Raw genomic sequence first — 23,719 nt, 5'->3', positions numbered from 1 at the left:
CTGGCATGGCGGGTGGGGCGAGGAGTGCGGGTTCGTGTGGGAGGGCTCGGTTTGTTATGTAAGGGGAGCCCATAAAGAGGCTGTCGCGGCGCATTTCGGGAATTGTAGTTCCCCAGGCGTCCTGTCTGCCACGCTGCCGTTCTGGTCCCTGCCTCGCCTCGGCGCATGCGCGAGGTGTCGGGAAACGGAGTCCCTGGGCCGGACTTGCCCGGCGGGCGCTCCGTTCCTGGAAGGCTGCAGGACTACACCGTCCAGCATGCCTCGCGCGCGCAGGCGCAGCTCCCTCCGCAGGCTGTGGTAAACAGAGCCGTGAGGCTGCGGCGGCTCGGGGTCGCGACAAAGGGGCGAAGCGGGGGAGCGCGGGCGCCAGCAGCGCGCGGGGAGCGGCGCGGCCGGGGAATGGCGGAGGCCGCCGGCCTTCGGGGGGCGCGCGGCGGTTGCCGCTGAGGCGCGGGCGAGCCGCCGGGCATGCGGGCCCCGGCGCGGCGCTGAGCCAGCGGGCCCATGGCGGCTCCTGAGCCGGGCCCCGAGGCGGGCGGCGGTCCGGGGGGCAGCGTGGAGATCGACCCGGACTTCGAGCCGCAGAGCCGGCCCCGCTCCTGTACCTGGCCCCTGCCCAGGCCCGAGCTCTCGGCGGCGCAGCAGGAGGCGGGGGGCCCGGCGGCGGCGGCGGAGGAGGAGGGGCCCGGCGGGGCCGCGGCGGCGCCTGGGCGGGCCGAGGGGGCGCGGGGGCCCGGCGCGGCGGCGCGGAAGGGCGGCTCCCGGCGGAACGCCTGGGGGAACCAGTCCTACGCGGAGCTGATCAGCCAGGCCATCGAGAGCGCCCCGGAGAAGCGGCTGACGCTGGCGCAGATCTACGAGTGGATGGTTCGCTTCGTGCCCTACTTCAAGGACAAGGGCGACAGCAACAGCTCGGCCGGCTGGAAGGTAGCGGGGGCAGCCGGGCCGGGGGCGCGCCGGGGGCATCCAGGGCCTCGCCGCTCCCTGGGGCCTGGGCGGCGCAGCCCCGGCCGAGTGTCGGTGCAGCGGCCGCGCCGGCTCGGGCCCCTGGGCGCAGCTGGCGCCCCAGGAACGCAGCCTCTGCCCGGGCTCCGCGGGCGGTGCCGGGGAAACGCCTTAGTCAGCAGGGCAAGCGCCTGGGCTGGCAGCTGCTGAGGCAGTGGCTGAAAGGGGGAACCCAGCGAATGGCTGTGCGCGAGGTGCGCTCCTGTCCCTCGCTACCTGAGCCTGCAGCCTGAGCGGGCCGTCTCCCCTTGCTGCCCAGTCTCTGCTTTCTGCCGAACCAATGCCGATGTGAGAGGCAAAGTAAAGCGAGACCGTGGTTGACAGCTTTGCTCTTCTTGCCCAATGACATTTTCTGCTGTAAGGGTGTAAAGTTCGTCTCTTAAGGAGCAGGGCCGCCCAGAGGATTCAGGGGGCCTGGGGCAAAGCAATTTCAGGGGCCCCTTTCATTAAAAAAAGTTGCAGTACTATAGAATACTATATTTTCGTGGGGGCCCCTGTGGGGCCCGGGGCCTGGAGCAAATTGCCCCACTTGCCCCCCCCCCCCTCTGGGCGGCCCTGTTAAGGAGTGCGTCCCAGCCTGTGCAGTGAACTCCCCCAGGAGAGTTAAGGATCCTCACAACCCCCCCCCCCCCCACCTTCCACTTTGCAATTGCGTTCTCTGACATAAACATGTAGCTCTGTGTATGTGTATATATACAAACACACTGAAAAAAATCCAAAATAGGGCATGCACTTCTCCCTCTGCAGAGAGGATGAGAGAGCAAACATGTTGCAGGTTTAGTTGCTTACTGAACTGCTGGAAAATACTTGGATACTATGGGGAGAACCTCTATAGAATGGAATATCTATTACATTCTTTCAGTTCACCTATATTAAAAAAAATCCCCCAAACTGGAGGTAGTATACCTACCGGATAGAGCACCGGACTGGGACTCAGGAGACCTAGATTCTTTTCCTCACTTAGGCACTACTCTGTAGAGCCCTGAGTGGATACCAAATGTATATCTGCGGATGGGATATCAGCGGATATCCATGGAGCTGCAGGACTCTACCGGGAATAACAGCGGTGAAAGCAGCCGTATGTCCAGCCGCCACTCACAGAAGCCAGTGCACTGTGTGGGCAGCTCCTCTGGCGTGGCTGTACTGCCCCCGGTCTCCCCCACTGAGGCAGGCACCAGGCTCAGTGGCTTGCATGCTCCCGGACTAGTGCGACCAGGGACAGGTGCCACTGAGCCTGGTGCCCCCCCCCCCCAGTCAGGGAGACCAGGGGCAGTACAGCCACGCCGGAGGAGCTGCTCATGCAGGGTGCTGGCTTCTGTGAGCGGTGGTCGGACATGCAGCTGCTTTTGCTGCTGCTGTTCCTGGTAGGGCTCTGCAGTTCCTCGGATATCCATTTTATATTCACGGATATAAATTTGGTATCCACGCAGGGCTTTACTAGTCTGCTGGGTGAACTTGGATAAGTCACTTACCTCCCCATATCGCAGTTTCCCCATCTGTAAAATTGGAATAGTGATACTAACTTTTATAAAGTGTCTTGCTCTGCAGACAACAAGTGCTATATAAGAGCTTGGTATAATTCTTATTATTTATTATAAGTCTGCAAATCAGGCACCTAGCTGTGCCTCCTTGTGTTCCTTTTACCATCAGCCTTGTCATCCTCCTCTTTGTTTTATACCGACCTGTTGCTTCATGTCAGTATTTAGATTGTAAACTCTTTAGGGTAGGGATTGTCTAATGTTTATATAGAGCTTTGTGTAATGGACCCCTATTCTGATTGGGGTCACTGAGTTCTGCTGTAATACAAATAACCTAGTGGATGGAGGTGGTTGTGATGGGCTTTTTGGAGATGGGGCAGTTTGTATGTGTCTCCACTGAATGCACCAGGTTGTTATTGGACTCACCACAACCTATGGCTTTGTGAAGCAGATGAGGACTGCCCTTTGTGCCAATCTCTGGTCCAGCTGGTTTCTGTATTTCCAGGAAAGGCTGCTCCTTGCTCTCTGTGTGTTCTGAAAGTTTTCCAGGAAAGGAGCTGGCCTGTTAAGCGATTCTTGTGCTAAGCTACTGTATAAGATAAAGCATTATTTGAACTGGTTTTTAAATACAAAGCTGCAGTTCTTTGTCTCCCAGCTTCTCTGAAACTCAGTATAAATAACTCCTTCATAACTGGTATTCCTGGCTTTCAAGAATCTCCCTTTAAAAAGGGTGCTCTGTCCCATGGGCAGAGGGGGTGGGTCTGTCTGCCCTACAGCGACTGAGGAAGCTCTGTGAGCTAGTGAAAAGTAAAAATAGACTGTGGAATACATTGTTTAAAAATACTAAACCATGTTGCTCTGGAAATAGAAAAGGTAGATACTAAAGTAACATGAAGAGCATTGACCTTAGTTTCCATCCTCTGCCGTTATCAGCCTGGTCTTCCATGCTAGTATGTTTAGACCAAGGGTCTGCAACCTTTCAGAAGTGGTGTGCCGAGTCTTCATTTATTCACTCTAATTTAAGGTTTCGTGTGCCAGTCATACATTTTAACGTTTTTAGAAGGTCTTTCTATAAGTCTATAATATATAACTAAACTATTGTTGTATGTAAAGTAAATAAGGTTTTTAAAATGTTTAAGAAGCTTCATTTAAAATTAAATGAAAATGCTGAGCTCCCCAGACGGGTGGCCAGGATCCGGGCAGTGTGAGTGCCACTGAAAATCTGCTCGCGTGCCGCCTTTCGCACGCGTGCCATAGGTTGCCTACCCCTGGTTTAGACTAATGAATTGAATGAGGAACTGACATCTGAGGGATGCTCTTGGCAAACTTTCTGCCAAGCTACCTCAACACTCTTGCTGCTCTGGTGCTGGGCCTCGCAACTGCATTGGGGTGTTAACTTGCTGCATGTATCACCTAGTCCATGACAACTAACTTTAAAATAGGGTATCTTTTTGCTTGTATTGTGTTAATGGCTTATTTGGAATGGCATGTATTTGTAGTTGTATTTATTATTTTAATCGTATTGCTCTAGCATCCAGAGGCCTAGTTAGGATTAGGGCCCTCTTATGCCAGGTGTTGTACAAACATATAGTGACTGTCCATTGCCAACAGACCTTTTTGTCTGAAGACAAAACACAGACCTACAGAGGGGAATGAGATATAACATGCAAGCAAAGTGAATGTGGGGGTGATGATCTTGTTTCTGCCCTAGAACAGCTAATAGAGGCTGTGTTCAATATTTCTACATTACTATTCTAGGTCAAACAAAACTTGCCCTGATATACAGACCAGGAATAACGGGAGCTGTGAGAATTTTGCTATCACACGAGCTTGTCAATGCTGTCCTTAATAACTGTTCTTACATACAATGGGGATAGGCATCTTAGAAATACGGAGAGAGAAAGAAATAGGGGTCTTATTGTTGTGGAACAGAAGTCAGTTCCCTGCTCTTTCCAGAGTGTACATTGGATTTAAACTCTTACAGATGCCTTTAGGAGCCTGAATATGCAACTACTCAGCACAGAAAGTTTGTCACTTTTCCAACTGCCAGGTGGCTGGCTGAGGCTCTCTGGAGAGGACAAGTATCTGACTAAATTTCAGCTACTCTATTAATTTTTTCAATACTGGCTGAATCCAGTTAGTCAACAGTTGTCACGGGACAGTTTGCTAGGATGTGTTACTTTGCAACAGCTGTAAATACCAATTTTCCAGCAGGTCTGGTTGTCTCTCCTGAAGGGAATTCTTCCAGGCCCCATGTTAAAGGTGGTCTGTCCTCTATGCTACAATGATTCTTGTGTAATTATTTTGGCAAAAAGTTGGTGAGACTGATGTTAGATCATGTTCTCTGTGCTGTCTGTTGGGGAATGTCTATATCTAATCTCTAGGCCAGTGGTTCTCAACCAGCAGCACAATTAGCACACAGCTGTGGCTCAGTTCAGCTGTGTGCTAAAGGCTGTGGGTGTGCCTGGGGTCCCAGGTTCCCAGCTGCTCGGGGGTCGGGCTCCTGGCCGGCCCTGCGGAGTTGGGTGTTCAGGAGTCCAGGGCTCCCTGCCACCTCCGGGGCCACGTGAGCTGCAGGGCCTGGGGTGGGCCGGGGGTCAGGGTCCAGGGTAGCCGCCTGGCCCTGCAGGCCCCGAGGTTCAGGGGGCTTACACAGAGGGGGACCAGGGCAGGCAGGGATCCAGGGCAGCCGGCCAGCCCCGTGGGATCCGGGGGCCTGGGCAGCTGTGCGGTGAAGGTCCGGGGTCCAGGCTACCACTGCAGCATATGCAATGTGTAATATGTTGAGAACCACTGCTCTAGGCCATGACAAGCAAGATTTCAGAAGGAACGGAGTCCCTTTGAGTTCTCCACAAGACAATTGTGAAGTTCTTTTCTTGACCTTTGACTAATTGCAAAAGAGACATGCCTATGTTGTGAAGTCTTTGGGCCACTGCGTCCAAACCTCAGTGTCAAATAGGCAAAGCTGGTTGACTGAATTAAACAGGATGAGAGGCGTTTTAGGACACAGCCTAATTTGTTCTATGTTTGTACAATGCCTAGCATAATGGGGGTCCTGGTTGGTAATATAAATTATAATTAATCGTTATAGAAGTCCTGTGTGAGGCATGTGCTGCATCAGGATACAGACTCTAAAGTTATATTTAGAGTGGGTTCTAAAAATGTTTCCACTTCAAATACAAGGTACTGGGGAGGTTGGAGGGTCTAGTATGATATAGCAGTTTCAGACATTTGTTTTCATTATATCATGTTTGTACCCTAAAGGAAAACTAGTCTGTGGAATGCGCAATCAGAATGTTTTTGTGGTAAGGCAGACACACAGATCCTTGTGTGATAAGTGAAGGGAATGGATGTTGTGGAAATATGCAGAGGTCTTCCTGCTGCTCTGGAATTGCTACTGTTCTCTAATGCCGACTTTTAGGTAGTGCTACTGAGTTTGCAGCACTGCAGTCTGTGAATCAGTTGATTCAGGATGGCTTTGTTTTATGGCCTTCAGCAGGGGCAGAACAGGAACTTCCATGGGGGAGACTGCTTAACCATGATGAAACTTTATAATCTCTCATTGTTACCTCATAATCCCTTCATAGCTGTTCCACTCCAATGGACAATTGAGTGAAATTATAAATCTTGCAGACTCTGAGTATAACTAGTGTGAATTTCAGTGAATTTGAGATTTTTTGGGGGAGGAGGCAGTGTTCCTTCACTATGCTTTAAAAGGAGAAAGTTAATTTGCTGGCTGTGCAGTTTGCTTTTTCTCTGCAATCATCCAATTTTGAAGTTAAGAACTAACTGAGATTAAAAAGGTGGAAATATTCCAGCAGGGTGTTTCTCTCCCTGGACTTCTTTATAATCCCCTCCTTTGCACTTTGTAAGCTGCTCTCTGGATCATGGGATAAATCTTTCCTGCTTTCAGACTGCTTCTTGGGGTTAATGCAGTTGGGTAAAGCTATGCTTTGTTCTGTAGAAAAGGATAAACACCCTTAAGGGAATCCATGCCATGCGCCTGAAACTGCTGTAGGGCTGTCTCATTCCCATATGGGTGGGGCCAGTCAGCAAGATGCCAGGACAAGCAAAGTGCTAATTCTGAGTGAAACACTTCATTTGTTTCCCTCTAAAATGATTTTTAAAATACCTCTTGGTCGGGATAGAGTGAATTCTGAAACTGTTTCTTCCTCACCAGAGGCAATTTTCCCCATCGCAGAAATCAAGCCTATCCCTTTTATATGGTACATATGGAGTCTCTTTATCATCCTTCCTGATAGTATATAATCCTCTCCCCACAAACAAAAAAAAGTCTGACTCGAGTATCGCAGTTGTCATAGGATGGTTGAATTCAAATGGTAGCTACTTTCAGCATTTCTCTAACACTCTCCTCCCAAATACCCTTTGATTCAGACACTTGGATGTTAACAATATCTTAAATATTACACTCAAGAGCATTACAAAATAAAAATCACCAGGCACTCTGTGTTTGAAACAAGATCTATCTGAAAGGTAGAGTAGATGGCTTCTCTACTCCTTAGTGACTCTCGGTTCTGCTGTTTGTGAATAATTTGGACATATCTCGCTTTAAAATGTTTATTCAATACACCTCAAAGGTGCATATTGTGCAAGTATCACCTGGGTTAGAAATTATTGATTATTGGGCCAACTAGGTGACCAGGGATGAAGACTTGCTGGTAATCCTGCATGCAGCACCATGTCTAGCTTTAAACCAGTCCAAATCCTAGTGCTCAGAGGTGACCCTCTTCAGATGGAAGTACTGAGAAAGGAAAAAGAAGCGCATTGGAGATTGCTGCAGACTTTTCCATGTGTTCTCTCATACTGTAAAATTAATATGATTTGATAGAGCCTTATTCATCAGCGTCCAGAAGAGCCCCATCACCCTCACATCTTTTCTTTCTACAATAGGGGTTCTCAGACTTTTGTACTGGTGCCCCCTTTCACACAGCAAGCCTCTGAGTGCGACACCCCCCCTTATACATTAAAAACACTTTTTTATATATTTAACACCATTATAAATGCTGGAGGCAAAGCGGGGTTTGGGGTGGAGGCTGACCGCTCGTGACCCCCCATGCCTCGTGACCCCCGAGGGGCCTGATACCCAGTTTGAGAACCCCCGTTCTACAATCAGACCTTGAAGTAGCTGAGTTAACTAGTGCCCCCTTCTGGAGATGCACAGCTTATGCCAAGGTCTAGCAACAGCTCAAGCTAATAAGGGATGTTCTGGTTCATACCATTTAGAGAAGAGTAGGGTTTTTTTTCTTTCCAGGGGCATCTGTTGGTGACGGGGGTGGAGGGGCTCTGCATATATTTTGAGTTCTGACCGTTGGTAATTGATAGTTTCATGGCCCCATTGGGGGGGAAAAATAGGGAAATTCTCCAGTCTCCACCCACTGAGGCATAGCTGACATTAAACCTAGACACCATCTAGCAAACGGAAATGGAAAATTTAAATTCTATATCTTAGTGCTGAGCAAAGCCTTAATTCTGTCTGACTTGTAGCGTGCGTCTGCATGTGTTTCAGGGTGGTTCAGACCAGTGTATAATTTTATCCAGGGGTCAGGGAATCACTGACTCTGGAAAAGGAAAAACCGCTACTTACTATTGTCTTGAGTGTACTGCAAAAGTGAGATTACTAGAAAGTTGACTTGCCCAGCAGCACTGAGGTGTGGTGTGCAGCTACACAAATACTGTCCCCGTTAAACTTTGCTGCTATAAGTGGAGCATTGCACATTCTAAGTGAAGGGTTTGAAACTTAATATAATCTTTTCCTTTATTCACTGGAAGTGTAATTTAAGTAAGAGTCATAGAGACGCTTGCTGGTGGTGGGAACTGGCAAACATCCTCTTTCTCTGCCACTCAACTGACTTTGAAGCCCATTAGTCTTTAGCAGGTTAAAGAACATAAGAATGGCCGTACTGAGTCAGACCAGTGGCCCATCTAATCTAGTATTCTCTTTTCTGATAGTGGCTGGTGCCAGATGCTTCAGAGGGAATGAACAGAACAGGGCAATTTATTGAGTGATCCATCCCCTGTCCTCCAATCCCTGCTTCTGGCAGTCAGATGTTTTGGGGCACTCAGAACATGGGGTTGTGTTCCTAATGATGGTGACTAAGTTTTTGGGTGACTGCAGGTGAAGAATGCTTTGAGTGTCACTTCCTATGAAACATGGGTATTTAAAAGGTTCTAGAAGGAAGTTAGCCATGGTGAAAGTTAGCTCTAGTTTAAGAATTAGCTTGGCTGGTGGATTTTGACACGTATCGTGGACTAAGCCACTGGAATCTTGCTCCTGTTTTTTTTGTATTCATATTGTGCTAGCAGTGTGCTAGGTGCTGTAAACAGATTGGGGCTCCCTGGTCCAGCAAGATTTAAAACCTAGATGAGCAACTCGAAGGTAGGATTGGAGATAGGAACCAACAAAAGCCAAGTGACATACTCTGGCATCCCAAGGACAGTATAGGCCGTGGCTACACTCGAAACTTCAAAGCGCTCCTGTGGTCGCGCGCCAGCGCTGGTACTCCACCTCCACGAGGGGATTAGCTTACAGCGCTGGGAGCACTGTTTACACTGGCACTTTACAGCGCTGTAACTTGCTGGGCTCAGGGGTGTGAACCCCGCCCGAGCGCAGCAAGTTTCAGCGCTGTAAAGCGCCGCTGTAGACAGTTCACCAACGCCCCTCATGGAGGTGGTTTTTTTTTTTAGAGCACTGGGAGAGAGCTCTCCCAGCGCTCCGCTGCGACCACACAAGCCACATTACGCTTTAGCTTTGCCAGTGTAGACTAGCCCTAAGATTCTTCGTCCTAGAAGGCACTGTACTTTTTTCAGGGGTGGGTGCTCTTCCAGATGGAGCACTACTGCTCTAGGCATCACCAGTCTAATTGTCTCAGAAGATCTTGGGGTCACTTTTCTCTGTCCCTAGGTGCTTTGCTTTTGGAAAGAAATTTACTTCTCTGGAAGAATGCTGCAAAGACACTGCTACATAGCTGAGAGAGCTCCCCAAGAAGGTGGCTGTTGGGCAGTTGGTGCTGGTTATACCAGCTGTTCCCGCCTAGGCCATCCAACCCCAAATGACTGGAGTTATCCATATAAATAGCCACATGACTTGGCTTAAATCAGTTGCCTTCCAGATCCTTCATTCTATAGAGCATTTTAAGACCCTCATCTCCCAATCCCCCATTCTGTAGGCGAACAGAAAAGACATGGGACCCACTGCATGCATTGAATGGAATATCATTAATAGATGACTGCAGCCTTGTGGCTCAACCTGTTGTGTTCATTCTGGGGGGAGAGGGCATGGAAGGGATCCTGAGGCCATGCGTGGGAAATGCTGTTAGATAACTACCTGAAAGGGGGTTCCAAAGAGGATGGATCTAGACTGTTTTCAGTGGTACCAGATGACAGAACAAGGAGTAATGGTCTCAAGTTGCAGTGGGGGAGGTTTAGGTTGGATATTAGGAAAAACTTTTTCACTAGGAGGGTGGTGAAGCACTGGAATGGGCTACCTAGGGAGGTGGTGGAATCTCCTTCCTTAGAGGTTTTTAAGGTTAGGCTTGACAAAGCCCTGGCTGGGATGATTTAGTTGGGGATTGGTTCTGCTTTGAGCAGGGGGTTGGACTAGATGACCTCCTGAGGTCCCTTCCAACCTTGATAGTCTATGATTCTAACTGAGCAGCTGCTCAACAAGTCCATTGCAGCTTTGCAGACTCCCTTCAATGCTAACTTTGCATCCTTAAATCCTTTGACACTAAATAAGTAAACAAATGTCTGAGAGATGGACGCTGACAGAGATGTATAGAGTTTGGATTTTTTTGTATACATCAGCTTTTAGATGTGGGAGTGCCCATAACATGCTAGGCTCTTTCTGGGCATAGAGATAGGTACAATTCCTGTCTTGGAGAGGGTATGGTCTAAGATTTCTAGCAGTATTACTGACATTGGACACTAGATCCTTGTCTGCACTATGATTTCCATACTGTTTGCCTGTGGTACTAGTGCTGGTGGTAAGACTTGAATGGACACAAGCATTTTTTTTTTTTTGCCATCTTATAGCCTGACAGTGGTAAAAATGCTTGTTTATGGTCTACTTTGGTATTTCCATAGGTGATACAACCAACCAGGGGAGCTGTATCAATGTAAGACAAATGGTGAAAAAAGGTCTAGTGTAGATGCACCCTCAAGGTGGTGGTTGTGTTGGGAGGGATAGCTCAGTGGTTTGAGCATTGGCCTGCTAAACCCAGGATTGTGAGCTCAATCCTTGAGGGGGCCATTTAGGGATCTGGGGAAAAAAACTGTCTGGGGATTGGTCCTGCTTTGAGCAGGGGGTTGGACTAGATGACCTCCTGAGGTCCCTTCCAATCTTAATATTTTATGCTGGCAATGGTAACAAGTGCTTTCAGAGTAGTAAGGCAGTTGGAAAGGAAGAAAGAGAGCCCAGATAACTAGGGAAGAGGAGAGTAAATCTAGCTAATACCAGTCAGCTTTTGTCATTTGGACTGTTGCCTCTAATCAAAGTCAGGCCAAGGACCACTGGCAGGAACAGTTGCTGGGTGAGGCCACCTTGCTTGACTGAGTATGATAAACCTATTGGGAAATGCCTCCTTGATTTTACAACTTGTCCCTTACTCTTCAGGTTTAGTCACAGTGGGATAATATCCTGCCCATGACAAATATGGGGGAAACTTTCTTCAAACAAAACCTCCCCTTCACCCCCAGAATCCTGTAAGTGTCACCTAACGTTTGCACTTCTGAACTTTCTCCAGTTCATATTTTGGGTAGGTCACCTGCCTGCTTTCATAGGGTCATTAACTACAGAGCTCCTTGCATTGTCTGTGAAATCACCAGAGTTGGAGGCAAGTCAGCTCTTTAATTCTGCTTTAGAAGATCTGGACACTCAAGTTCATTTTCAGTATTGACCTAGCCTTTCTGCTAAGGTTACTGTACCCAGAATCGCAATGTGTGTGGCTTCATCACAGAACTCCTGATGTGCATGAAGAGTGCCTGAGGTCTGAGGTGTACACATGGGAAAACTGTTTATGGGCTGCTGACAACTGTGTTGACATGAGCATTGGCTTTGTTTCAGGATGTCTTATTTGTAACATCCATACTGCCAGAAAGCTGGAAAACTGTAAACTAAAATTTCCACTTAAGGCAAGAATGGTGGCCTCTTCCTGTAGGTTTCAGTGTAACTGAAGGATTTGCTGTCATCCAGAGGATTTTTGTTGACGTAGCAATTAGCAGATTGTGGTTCCAGCTATAAACTAGGTTTTACAGCTCAGCTGGCCTATACCCAGAGACACAAGCTTCCTTCTCTTTCTGTACATGTTGTTCTAGGCCACGTGATTTAAAGTCCCGTAGAAGTACACTGAGCCAAAACCCTTCTGTTTATGCAATAGCAGTCATTCCTTCCATGGTGGGCTGTGTACACCAGCTGCTGACTAGTTCCTGATGAGACTGGGGTAATGCAGGAGTTCACAGCTTAACTGTTGGAAGGGAAGATGAGGCTCTTGTGATCCTTGCTGGTGGTGGCTGCAGAAAATCCTATTTTAAATCAATAACGTTCATGTGTAGTCTTTTTTTGGAAGAACAAAGATGTCAGCCTCTGGAGGAGACAGGATACCATGCTGAATTGGTTGTGTGGGTTTTGGGGATCGCTGATCAGTTTATTTAAAACAAAACTTCAGACTAGGGGGCCATTAAGTTGTGCATGTTGCTAAACCTATGTCACCACATGAGCAATGATGGAACATTATTTACTGGTACAGGTAGTCTCTGAGGATCACAACTCCATGGTAACCCCTAGCATGCTGACTAGTTGTGAGGAATTTGTATGCCTTCTGGACTGACTGGTTCAGGGAGGTGGTTTTGGCTGTGGGAATGCCTAGGATGGGACTCGGGGGCAGACCCAGTCCTGCAGCTTCTTCCCACTGCAGGAGTACTCTGCACTGCCTCTGTGTTGCTAGTCCCACTCCTGCTTCATTTTGGGCAGGTGGGCAAGAGATCTGATGAGCAAGGCAAAACTGACACAGAATCCAACATAGCTAGGTGCTGATGAGGCCACGATGGGGTTATTGGAATCCTGCCTGCTCTGAGGGATTCTGCTTTGGCAGCAGTGGGTAGGGGTTGGGGAGAGGCTGATAAGCAGTTGGGAGAAAGAAAAGGAGCTGTGGCTTGGCTGGGGTGGGAGAGGATGTAAGGCGGGGGGCAACAGGAGCACCCAGTTAACTCCATTCAAACTGTCTTGGCTATATGGGTTAAAGCTGAGGGCCGCTGCAGCCTGCTCCAGCTTATACCGGTTAGGGGCAGCCCTGGGATCCCTGTCGTGGAAGCAGTGCAGCCTCTTAGAGCAGAAAAAATTTGGCTTCCTTAACTAGTTCAAAGTAAACATTAAACAAATCCACCACTGAGAAACTTGGAGAAGAAAAGTTTGTGTTTATGTAGGACCCACTCAAACCATGGGAACTTCTTCTGTTGGGTCTGAAGTGTCAGTCGTTAAGTTTAGAAACTCAAGTCTCTCTACAAAGTGGAATCTAGCAGGAATATATATGCCGCACATGCCAATCCTCTGTTTATGTAATCTATACAAATGGGGCTAACATGCTGTCTTTTCTCTTTTTTCAGAACTCTATTAGGCACAATTTATCCCTGCACAGCAAGTTCATTAAAGTGCATAATGAAGCTACAGGGAAGAGTTCTTGGTGGATGCTCAATCCTGAAGGTGGTAAAAGTGGGAAAGCACCAAGGAGGAGAGCTGCCTCCATGGACAACAGCAGCAAACTGGCAAAAGTCAGAGGTAAAGCATCCAAAAAGAAGGCCTCACTCCAAGCAGCTCCGGAAGCTACTGCCGACAGCCCTGGCTCCCAGTTCCCCAAATGGCCTGGGAGCCCATCATCAAGGAATAATGAGGACTCCGATGTGTGGACCAGTTTCCGGCCTCGAACCAGTTCCAATGCGAGTACCATTAGTGCCAGGCTCTCTCCTATCATGCCTGAGCAGGACGACCTCCCAGATGAAAAGCTTCTTCCTTCTCTAGTGTACTCCAGTGCATCCAGCAATGTCCCACCGACCGTGACTGAGGAGCTTGAACTCATTGATGGGTTAAACCTGATGTCACCCAGTTCATCTATGCTGCCCACCCAGCAGTCTGCCTCAGGTGGTCCAGTCCAGAGAGATTCCAGCTTCTCTTTGAGGACCCAGAATTCAGCTGGTCAGGCCTCTACTTTTGGCACCTCTCTGTTTAACCCTGTTGATATCTCGCTGCAGAGTTCTGTTAACCGTTTCTCTGGCCCTCAGACCCTGGAAGCTCTCCTGACATCCAGCTCTCCACCTCCCAGCGATGTGATGATGACTCAGGTGGATCCGATACTCCCTCAAACTGGAAGCAGGCTAAACAGCCAGACTTTTCTGCTTCTAGGTGGACAAGTCACCCAGAATAAAACAAGCCCAGTCAACCCACGAGGAAAGCCTTTGGAGCAGCAGTCAGAGTCAATAGGTGCCAGTGCTTTGCCATCTATGCTTTCTGTGGTGGCATCTCCTCCAAACACAGCCAGCATGCCCACTTTGAAGGCCCCAGTCCCAGCACCAACGGCCCAAGCAGTCCATCTGGGCACTCAGCCACTTCTCTCTTCCGTTAGCTCTGCCCCATTTGGAGTGAACCAGGACAGGCTGCCCACTGACCTGGACGTTGACATGTACATGGAGAACCTTGAATGTGATGTGGATTACATAATCAACAGTGACCTCATGGATGGAGAAGGACTGGACTTCAACTTTGAACCCATTCTGTCTACTCCCAGCTACCCCAACACCTCGCAGGCCTCCAACCATACTTGGGTACCAAGTTAACTTCAGGAATACAAAAGGTAGGTGAGTTTGTCAAATACTCTGTCGATCTCTAACAGACACTACCAGCTTGAATTGGGATGTTCCCCTTGCAGTTCTCAAATGTGCAGTTCTGTACTAGTGAGGTACATCTGTTTAAAAAGTGGTAGTATCTTGATTGCTGAAAGCTACTGCGGCTGCCTAGCCTAGAGGAGAAATGAGCTTCAGAGGTAGATTGTATTGAAGCTACTTTTAATTTTCAAGTCCTTTTGCTTTCTTGTCTCTTGAGCTGCTGGAGTCTGGTTAGTGGAGTGGCTTGCTCTGTGTGCTCTTCACAGTGAGTGCTGGAGGATGCTGTCTCTGGCATTTCTGTGCAGGTTTAAGTAAACTTTTGGACTGGGAAAATGCTGTCTATAGAGTAGATCTGTGAGACCACTCTAGTGTCAGAACTTCCTGGAAACAGTTTGTATGCAATGCCATATTCTCTCTTTTTATAGCTTTTAAAAAGTACAAAGAAACAGTAATGCCTCCCTATGCCATTCAGTGACAGTGTACCTGCATGCAGCTCCTAGGCCCTTGCGCTTCCTATATCGTTCCAGCTATTCTGGAGATAAGATGATCCTGTTTATAATTCTTGCATCTTTGACTTCCCTGCATAAGCTTTCCTGCATTTACAATTTTATTTTGGAAACATGGCCCCTCTATACCTTGTAAGAGATGTGAGGTTGCACAAATGTTCTATTCTGGTGTAATTACTGACTTGCTGTAGCCATGGAAGCTGCTGCCAACACTGATGGAGTTAGCAGAGGCTTTTCTCACTCATGCAGTGCGCACCTATGATTGAAAAGCAGGCTCCTTCTAAGGAGCAGGATGGGCTTCCCTTCAATCCCAGAAATGAGTTAGGAAGCTTATTTTGACATCTGACCTCTGAGCACACATCCCTCTTTCCTAACTTGTCAGAATCTCTCGGCTTGCTCCTTGAATAGCTTTGATGTTGGGAGGAACTGATTCAGAATTGCTCTTCGATCACATTGGGGGCAGTCTTGACTTGGTTTTGGGAGCCAAGTGTATTGTGGCTGTGTTCTAGTATGGGGGTCTATTCACAGGAAGGAGTCATGGGGTAAGGTAAGTGTCTAAATAAATGCTGGGAACTGAGCTATGTCTGTGACTGAGACCCACTCAGATTTTCCCTCTGCTTAGAATGCACCTCCCCAGTCCCAGCTTGCCTGGCCATTGGATTTCCTTCCAGTATTGTCACTGGGCAGCACTGCACAACTGCTGGTTGTTTCCTGGGAGCTGTAAGTGATATTCCATGTTTAGGAGAAGGCGACAAATACATTAGAAAGTAAAATAAACTCTTCCTACTGGAGAGCTGTGGGGAATGGAGTTTGGTTAAATGGCTGGCTTCAGAGGGCATTATAATGTGGTGTCAGAATCCCCTTTGTGAGAGGACCTGTTCGTGGGTGGGAATAAAAGCCTAGAAACACTTTTTGTCTTGGTTTCAGGGAAGGAGAGGAGGGGGGCTTTCCTTTCAATTACCATCAAGTCTCTAAATCACATGCCTCTAAAAAGGCTCCCTCAAATCATCTTGTTGGGTAAGCTGTGCTAGGGCCTCCTGGCTTTTGTGGGGAAGACATCCACCCTCTGGCCAGCTGTGGGTGGTATCAATCTGTCATTTGTTTCCATATGGCTTTTCACTTATTGAAGCTTTTCTCCTTATTATCTTCCAACCTGCTATTGGAGGGAGGTTATTAAAAGCAGGAGTTTAATGGGACTCTTAAATGTCAGTTACCCAATTTTAAGCAGTAAGTCTGAGTGGCTTCATGTTAGTTCCCTTAATTTGTTCTCTGAACCATTTGGAGAGAGCTACTTCCCACACCACTAATGAAGTGGCAGTTCAAAAAACTGGTGCCCAGGTTTCCAGTGAGACTGACAATTGCTTGTTCTTTGAAAGATGCAGCAGTCTAAGTGAGTTGATGTCCTTGTGTAGCATGCTTCAAAAACACTAGTTTCAGGAATGAATTGTCTGGGGCTTTGCCTGGCTGGATACCTGCAGAATGTTTCACTCTTTCCTGAAGGATTAGTTCAAACTAAAACCCTCCATCTTCATGCTTCAGAAGGGCAGCTAAGCTGCACAAACAAATACATTTATAAAACAAGTTCTTCTAATGCAACATTTTAAGGCAGAATTATTTCTAACTAGAAATTGTTTTTAATTTGCCGTGTGGTGAACTACATTAGTGTTGGCATTGGTTAACGGATTGATTCTGGTGAGTTCCTCAATACTGAAGGTGACTGCACTACAGATAAGAGCCACTCCTCCATGCAGTAGCCATAATGCTGTACTTGTGATGTCAGAGCATATTCTTCTGATCTCATGGGTAAAGTGATACTCTGTGTATGTAGAACAGTGGTGTCAACCTCAGCCCACCTGATGTGTTCGTATTCAGATTCTTTAGAATCTTTGCTTTAATTTTACAAAGTTCTTTGCAAACATGGTTGGAAGTAACCATTCCAAATGTGACCTGAATGTAACCAGTGCAACACTGTCTGCCTGAGTCTGCAGACAGCATGACACACTGGCTCCCCGCCCCTCCCTTAATCCCACTGGCATATCAACTGTAAAGTCTATTAAGACTAGGTATCAATATTTAGTATTTCATTACTAACACCTTCAGCTAGTGGAATGGAAGGTGGGGGGAGGGGAGAGGAGAGAATTGGTAATTGCTGCAGGGAAGGGAAAGGAAAGCAATGCAATGCAAAGGAAAGAACAGTAGACACAAGGATAAAGGGAGAGAACTCGGGGGTGGGGTGGGGCGGAGCAGGAAGGTAGATACACTGGGAGCACAGAGAGTGGCTCTCCTTAGTGGGAGCACATCTTCCTACTGAGTTTCTACTTTGATCTTTGTGCAGACTTTCCACTGACATCAAATGGCTGAGGATTGAGGCGAGAATATTGTCATAACTGCATGCAAGGGCCAGAGGTAAAAATGGCATTCTTCTCTTGCCAAGGAATTACACCCTGATCTAGAGGGATGGAATAAACCTTAGTTTATAGCACTTTGATTTACTGCCTTGGCAGTTAAATCATGGGATTGCTATGCATATTGTAGACTTGGATTTCAGTGAGACATAATTGCACAAGAAATAGAAAAATCTCAATTAAATAAAAATACTTGAGCATGGATTGGATATAGTCTGGCAGACAGTAGTGTTACCAAGTGGGAAACCTCTGAGGTCAGCGTTCGGATCATATGAGCTTCCTGAAGGGTCTAGAGTAAGTTGTACATTCAACAATAATAAAGTCTGCGAAACAGTTGGGCAGCAAACCATGCCAAACTGCACAGAGATCTGGAGAGGCTTAGATAGTTGTCGTCTGGGCCTGTGACACGTAGACCCATGAACACACTGATGTCATGCTAGCTGCGAATACTTCAGTAGAATTAACTCCCTCTCCTGAGGCATATGGTCGGGGTTCTGTGGCCCATCTGTGATCCCTGCATACTGTCTGCATTGAAAAACTAAGGAGCATTCCGTTTGACAGCAATATTACATTGGGGGGAGGGATAGCTCAGTGGTTTGAGCATTAGCCTGTTAAACCCAGGGTTGTGAGTTCAATCCTTGAGGGGGCCACTTAGGGATCTGGGGCAAAATCAGTACTTGGTCCTGCTAGTGAAGGCAGGGGGCTGGACTTGATGACCTTTCAAGGTCCCTTCCAGTTCTAGGAGATAGGATATCTCCATTAATTTAATTTATTTATTGTACTGAGAAACAGGGACACATGGGGAGAGGAAAGCGCGGCTGCAGGAACACATAGGGACAGGGGCAGATTTTCCAGACTGAATGGGAGAGGCTAGTAGTCAGTCAGGGACTGCATGGGGGAGGCCCCCGCACTCCCTAACAATCCCCCCCCCCTTCCAAAAAAACACCTGTTCCATACATCTCCCACCCACACCCAATAACCCTCCAGATTCCCTCCCAGGCTCCTTCCCTCTCCCTCAGCTCCTCCGACCTCTGTTACCCCTGACTCCCCCAAGCCTTTGCATTGCTTCTGAGGGGTGCGGGAAATACGTTTCTGCATTGTATTTTAAATGAATTACTCAGAGTTCTATATTAATTTGTCTAGTAAGGAATCTATTTATTGTCAAAAAGCAGTTCCTGATTTTTTTTGTTTTGTCTGTATTATTACAGACATACTTGCTGACTGGTATTTTGAAATAAATTTCCAAAATAATTGAAACTGGCATGATTATATTGTGTGGTTTTGACAAATAAAATATGCAGAATTTTGAAAAATTTTAAAATATTGTTTGCAGAATTCCCCCAGGAATAAAACAGCAATTTCACGTTCAGGTGTTAGAGAAGGGACGCAAAGGGCATGTGTACTGCCCCCTCCTGTGTCTCTTGGTTATTTGCTTTCAATCCTTAGAAACTATTATTGCCTAAGGGCCAACCAAGAATGGGGTCCTAATGTGTTGAGCAATGTACGAAAAGGAGCAGACAGTCCCTGTCCTGAAGCTGGCAGTCTAAATAGACCGGACACCCACAGGGTGGGAGCCCAGAAGCAGAGTGACCAATGTGATGGAAACAAATAGCATGCTAGTTCCACAGGTTTTGGGGGGTGGGTTTACTTAGGAGGCGGAGCAACTAAATGGAAATAAAAGGGAAGTGAAAGTTTGTGCTGAGGATGGGGCAGGTGAGGAAAAAGGTAAGAGGCAGGTTTGGAGGATATTGGAGCAAAAGCCAACCAGCACAGGGCAGAGAGAGTCCAGTCAAGAACTGTAGAAGATTCTCCAAATGTCCAGCAATCCAGAGGTACGCACACTACATTTGCTTTTATCTGCTGCGCCTGGTAAAACTTTCCAATCTCAGCCATAGCCTGAGTCTAGTGATCAGCACAGGAGGGTGGAGGGGGAGAGATACCAAGAAGGGAGCAACAGTGCAGTTGGGATAATGGACCATGAGAAGTATGGCTGAAGGGAGTAGAGATCCTAGGAATGGGAGCAGGGAGGATGGGCAAGAAATAGCAGAAGGCTTTCTAGAAAATGGAGAACACTAGTAAAGGTCAGAAAATACTGTGTATTTCTCTGTATTTAGATATGAAGGTGAAAACACCAAAATCTATAACTCAGTGTATCAGTGAGGAGGCTGAAGATCTTAGTCTTAAAAACACAACTTCCCTTTTATTCATTGAAGCCATTTGTGGGCCCTTACCTGTAGTTTCTGAAGTCAGTGGGAGTAGGCTAGGACCCTGTATTTGTAGCCTCCCTTCCCTGGCAGAAGTTATGAATCCTTTAGGATGGAAATGCCATGGTTCCCTGGCTTGCGTTCAACTATGATGTGGTCTTGGTTCGGTGTCCCTCAGCCCATAGGTTTGTGGGGTCAGCGTCTCTTTGGAAATGCCTGGCTACCAAATAACTCTTGCTCTAGCGTGCTAGGTATTGACCCTCTCTGTTCAAATCCCTCCTGCAAACACATTCCTTCCCAGAAGCCCATGAATATAAACCTCTGTCAGTGAAACCCGCCTGCACCACTAATATGAACAACCACTCTAAGCTGGCACCATCCTGCTGATGGACTTCTGGGGGCTCTGATTGGACTGTAAGCGTCTCAGTCTAGGGACCCAGCTTGTGAAGCACTGAGTATACTGGCACTCAGCAAATACCACTATCATCATGCTGTGTGGTTTGTACAGACCCTAGGTGAATCTGGATGTTGGGAAGCATTTCCCTTCAGGAGGTAAAGGGATTCAAATAGCAGTCTAACTTACCGCTTCCTAATAGTGCCCAGAAATAAAACACAAGCTCTCAAAGGGCAGCAAGGCCCCATCTCCAAAGAGAGGCCCCCAAACTGGCACAGGCACTTCAGAGTGCTTAGCAAACCCTCCTATGAAGCCTAGGAGGCAGGTCAGGATTATCAGCCCATCTTTACAAAGGGGGAAATCTGAGCAGAGGTTAAGTGATGTGCCCAAGGTCTCATAGAACTCCTGGCTTCAAATTAACTCCCTTTCTCCATTCTGAGCTCAGAAAACACTGCCTTCTCTGCATCCAAGCTGAATCACAGCCTGACAACAAAAATAACTTCCACAAGCTTATATTCAACCCCCCTTCAGCTCCCTTTGGCACACGTGGTGGGAATACTTGTCCTTCCCTGAGAATGTGAACCCTGTCCCTCTGGCTGTGTCGTCAGCTCCTTGGAGCAAGAGCCTGTTGTTCTATTCGCTACAGACATGGAAGATCAATCCTCCTCTCTCAGTGCTTAGTCTAAGCATTTTAGAGGACCTGTGATCCTGAGCTGGACACGTGGGGCTGGCACTTCGTCCCATTTGAACAGCGCAAAGTCTTGTTTGGCTTCTTGTTTCCAGATTTCCGATTACTTTTTCTCCGTGCATGCTTGATTCCTGGTGATCTCGTTATGAGCCGTTCATGGGAAAGGAGCTGCCTATTTTCTGTACATTTACTTCCTATCCGTAGGCAAATGGGAAATCCAAAACCTTCTCCATCGATTCCTGGTGGAGTTTTTCATGCTAGTTGAATGATTCAAAATGGTGAAGTAAGACTCTGTACAGATTCCTCACTGCCCACAGAACCTCCTACGTCCCTTGACCACAGCCCACTCTTGGTTCTGTCTGTCTCTCTTCCTCACCAGGCTGGGTTTTGACACACTGCCCCTCTCCCCCCGCCCAAGTATTTCAAAGAAGAGTCTGCTGTCATGGTGAATGTCCTCAATTGCTTTTGTGCTTTTCCCAGGGCTGTTCACTCTTGTAGCTTCATTCCCCATACAGAAATGAGTAACATCACCCCCCCCACACACACACAATTGTCTCCACAGTGCCGTTGCTAGATGCTGCCACGCTGGTGTAAAGCCATCCAAGCTACAAGTGTGTGTCCTCCATTTGCTCCACTGGTGTTTTGACACTGCCTTCTGAAGCAGGTCACAAGCTCACAAGCGGAGGTTCCCATCCTAATTTCTCTCTCTTAGTCGTTGGTTAACTATTCCAAAGGGTTATTGGAAGGAGCTGTTCTTCCTCCTTTGGCTGCTTGAAGGCTGCTGCTGTGGCTATGGGGAGGGACCGTGCCTGGGAAGGTTTTCTGGTAAGATTGGTTTCTTGAGTGTGATCCAAAATGTGCATTTGCTATTTTTGATGTGTTCAAACAGAGCTTCTTAAAGTGGCCGTGCAGGCAAAAAGCTCTTCCTGGTGTACAGGGCCCAGGAGACCCATGCTCAGCCCCAGTCTGTTTCTCTTGCAGTTAACTCGGGTGGCTGCCCAAAAGGGAAGAGTGACTTTCTCTTCTTGCTGCTTCTCTTCCTAGTTCTGTGTTATCAGGGCCCTCCCTTAAGCAAAGCTCTTCAGGCTAAGCAGTCTTGCTTTAGCTCCTCTGGGGAGCACTCACTCTTGAGACCCTGTGTTGTTCCCTTTGCTCTCCCCTCCTCTCAATCCCGCTCTGAGTGTGGATAGGGTCTGGCTGTATACTTCACTCTGCATTGGTGTGAAACCTCTTCCCCTACAGAGGTTTCTCAGTGTGTGCATCCCCAACTGGAATTGGATGCCTCTGCTTAATGATGATTACCCCCAAATCTGTTTCTGTCCATGGCTCCTTTTGAGGCTGAGATCTAACCACCTGCTTTGTTTTTCTTCTTCCTAGTGTCCTTCAGGTTTCTGAATGTTGGGTCCTGACTTCGCTTCCCACCCCTGGCAGAGTCTGAAAAAACAGAGCGCACTGGACACAGCTTCTCTGCACACCATGCCTGGGGCAGACAGAATTGCTCACCTGGGAGGAAGGGGGCAAATCTGCACCTGGTTGCAATAGGAAGAGTTTTGAAAAAAATCCTGTTGTGTGCTGCGTCTCTTCCTAAAAATCCTGACTTGTCCTGGATCTTCTGCAGAAGCCCCCGGGCTGTGCACATTCGAAGAGGAGCTCTGGTGAAAATCCCCACGCTTGGCCAAAGGCTGTTATGCCAGACAACAGCAATATCCAATTCAAAGGGTTGGGTGTGTTGGAGGCTGCCTTATCTCTGCCATAGCAGCAGTTCGCCCAGTGCCTTGGGCTATCAGAAGGGGCCTGTTCTGTCCCCACCTTGCCCTCTGGGATGGAGTAGCTGGGCCTCTTCCTTCAGCCACCAGCCTTGTGCTTGGTACTCCACAGACTTTTAGAAGAATTAGAAGGAGCCTCTTGGCAGAAGCCTGGTAGGACTAGGGTGTCAGATGGATTGGGGTTTGGTTTCAAAGTACCCCACCGTTCTGCACCCATCTGAAGGGATGAGGGAGTGGCAGCCAGGGAGGCTTCCCTTTGCTCACCTAGGCAGAAGAGGAGGACATACAGTTTAATTTCACTGTGCCAGCTGGGCCCTGTTGAATGAGTAGTATGTTCTAGAGAAGTCCTGTGCTGTTCTAAGCACTTTCCTGATACAGCAGGCTGCTGGAAAATAGACACGGGTGCTGATTGCTGTTGCTGGGACTCCAAAACATCTTTGGGGGTTTGTTTCTGGGCTGTCTTGCTACAGCAGAGAAATGGGAAGCCTGGGTGTGGCCTTAACAGAGCCCTGGTTGCTTTTCAGAAGGGCATTTTCTATAGATGAAATATTTTTTTACTAATCTAAGGGCTTTCTATATTGAAAGCCAGTGTAACCACATGTCTCCATTGGCATACTGGGTATCTCTCCCTCTAAGAAGGTGGTACCAATGGCAGATTTGCCTTTCAAAGCTGTGCTGAGAATAAATACACTTGACATTCAATTATGTGTCTGATTGGGGGAAGAACTGGCAGGCCCCCACAGTTTGGAACCATGTGGGGAGGGGGTTGTACATTTCTTGTAATCTATATGTAAAACTAGCTGCAAATTAATTAGAAGCTTTTTCTAAACCTTTTAATATATATATATATATATATATATATATATATATATTTTTTTTTTTAAATTGAGAAACAAGATTATTGGATTAAAACACACTTTTTTTCTGCATCTTTATCCTGTTGATACCACATGAACACTACAGTGAGGCTGGGAACAAGCCTGGGGTTATGGGGTATGAATACAGTTGGGAAGGGGTGGGGCAGACACTTCAGAGTGCTTGGGGAATAGCCACACTCTTCAAATCAAATGGGAGAGGTGTTTACAGAAATCAGACTCCGGCAGATCAGTCTCTGGCCATGTGATTGGACACTCCCACTAAGTATCCCCTAACCTTGTGCTCTTGGCTAATCATTAACAGGGGATAAGCTGGGTATGTTAAGCCCTAGAGTAGCAGGGCTGCAGCTGATGCTTCAGAGGCTTAGATTCCCTAACCTCTTGCTTAATGAGGGAGGCTGAGCCAGGCCTGCTGACATTCTGTGCAGCCTTCATCCCCCACTATTTTGAAGCCAGGAGCTCAGTCAGCTTTAGTAGCTGACAACCTGGTTGTCCTGGTTTCTATA

General features: G+C 47.6%; 1 protein-coding gene across 2 annotated transcripts; it reads left to right on the top strand.

The window, feature by feature from the left end:
- Positions 1 to 504: 504 nt before the first annotated feature.
- FOXO4 (forkhead box O4) lies at positions 505 to 23,032 on the top strand. 2 transcript variants are annotated; one of them, XM_065411326.1, is made up of 3 exons: positions 505 to 927; positions 13,104 to 14,344; positions 21,950 to 23,032. In XM_065411326.1, the coding sequence occupies exons 1-2, from the start codon at positions 505 to 507 to the stop codon at positions 14,325 to 14,327; spliced, it is 1,647 nt and encodes a 548-aa protein (XP_065267398.1). In that variant the 3' UTR covers positions 14,328 to 14,344; positions 21,950 to 23,032. The 2 variants fall into 2 exon arrangements, with proteins under 2 accessions (XP_065267398.1, XP_065267399.1); XM_065411327.1 differs by having other exon boundaries at positions 13,104 to 14,348.
- Positions 23,033 to 23,719: the final 687 nt, after the last annotated feature.

This window comes from Emys orbicularis, chromosome 9, assembly GCF_028017835.1.
Source record: "Emys orbicularis isolate rEmyOrb1 chromosome 9, rEmyOrb1.hap1, whole genome shotgun sequence".
Taxonomy (NCBI): Eukaryota; Metazoa; Chordata; order Testudines; family Emydidae; genus Emys; species Emys orbicularis.
The sequence above is the reverse complement of the archived record's forward strand: the minus strand, read 5'-3'. Positions and strand labels throughout refer to the sequence as shown.

Coding starts and splice junctions, on each gene's coding strand:
- FOXO4 (XM_065411326.1), top strand. CDS start 505: ATGGCGGCTCCTGAGCCGGGCCCCGAGGCGGGCGGCGGTCCGGGGGGC. Junction 928..13,103: donor ACAGCTCGGCCGGCTGGAAG/GTAGCGGGGGCA, acceptor CTCTTTTTTCAG/AACTCTATTAGGCACAATTT.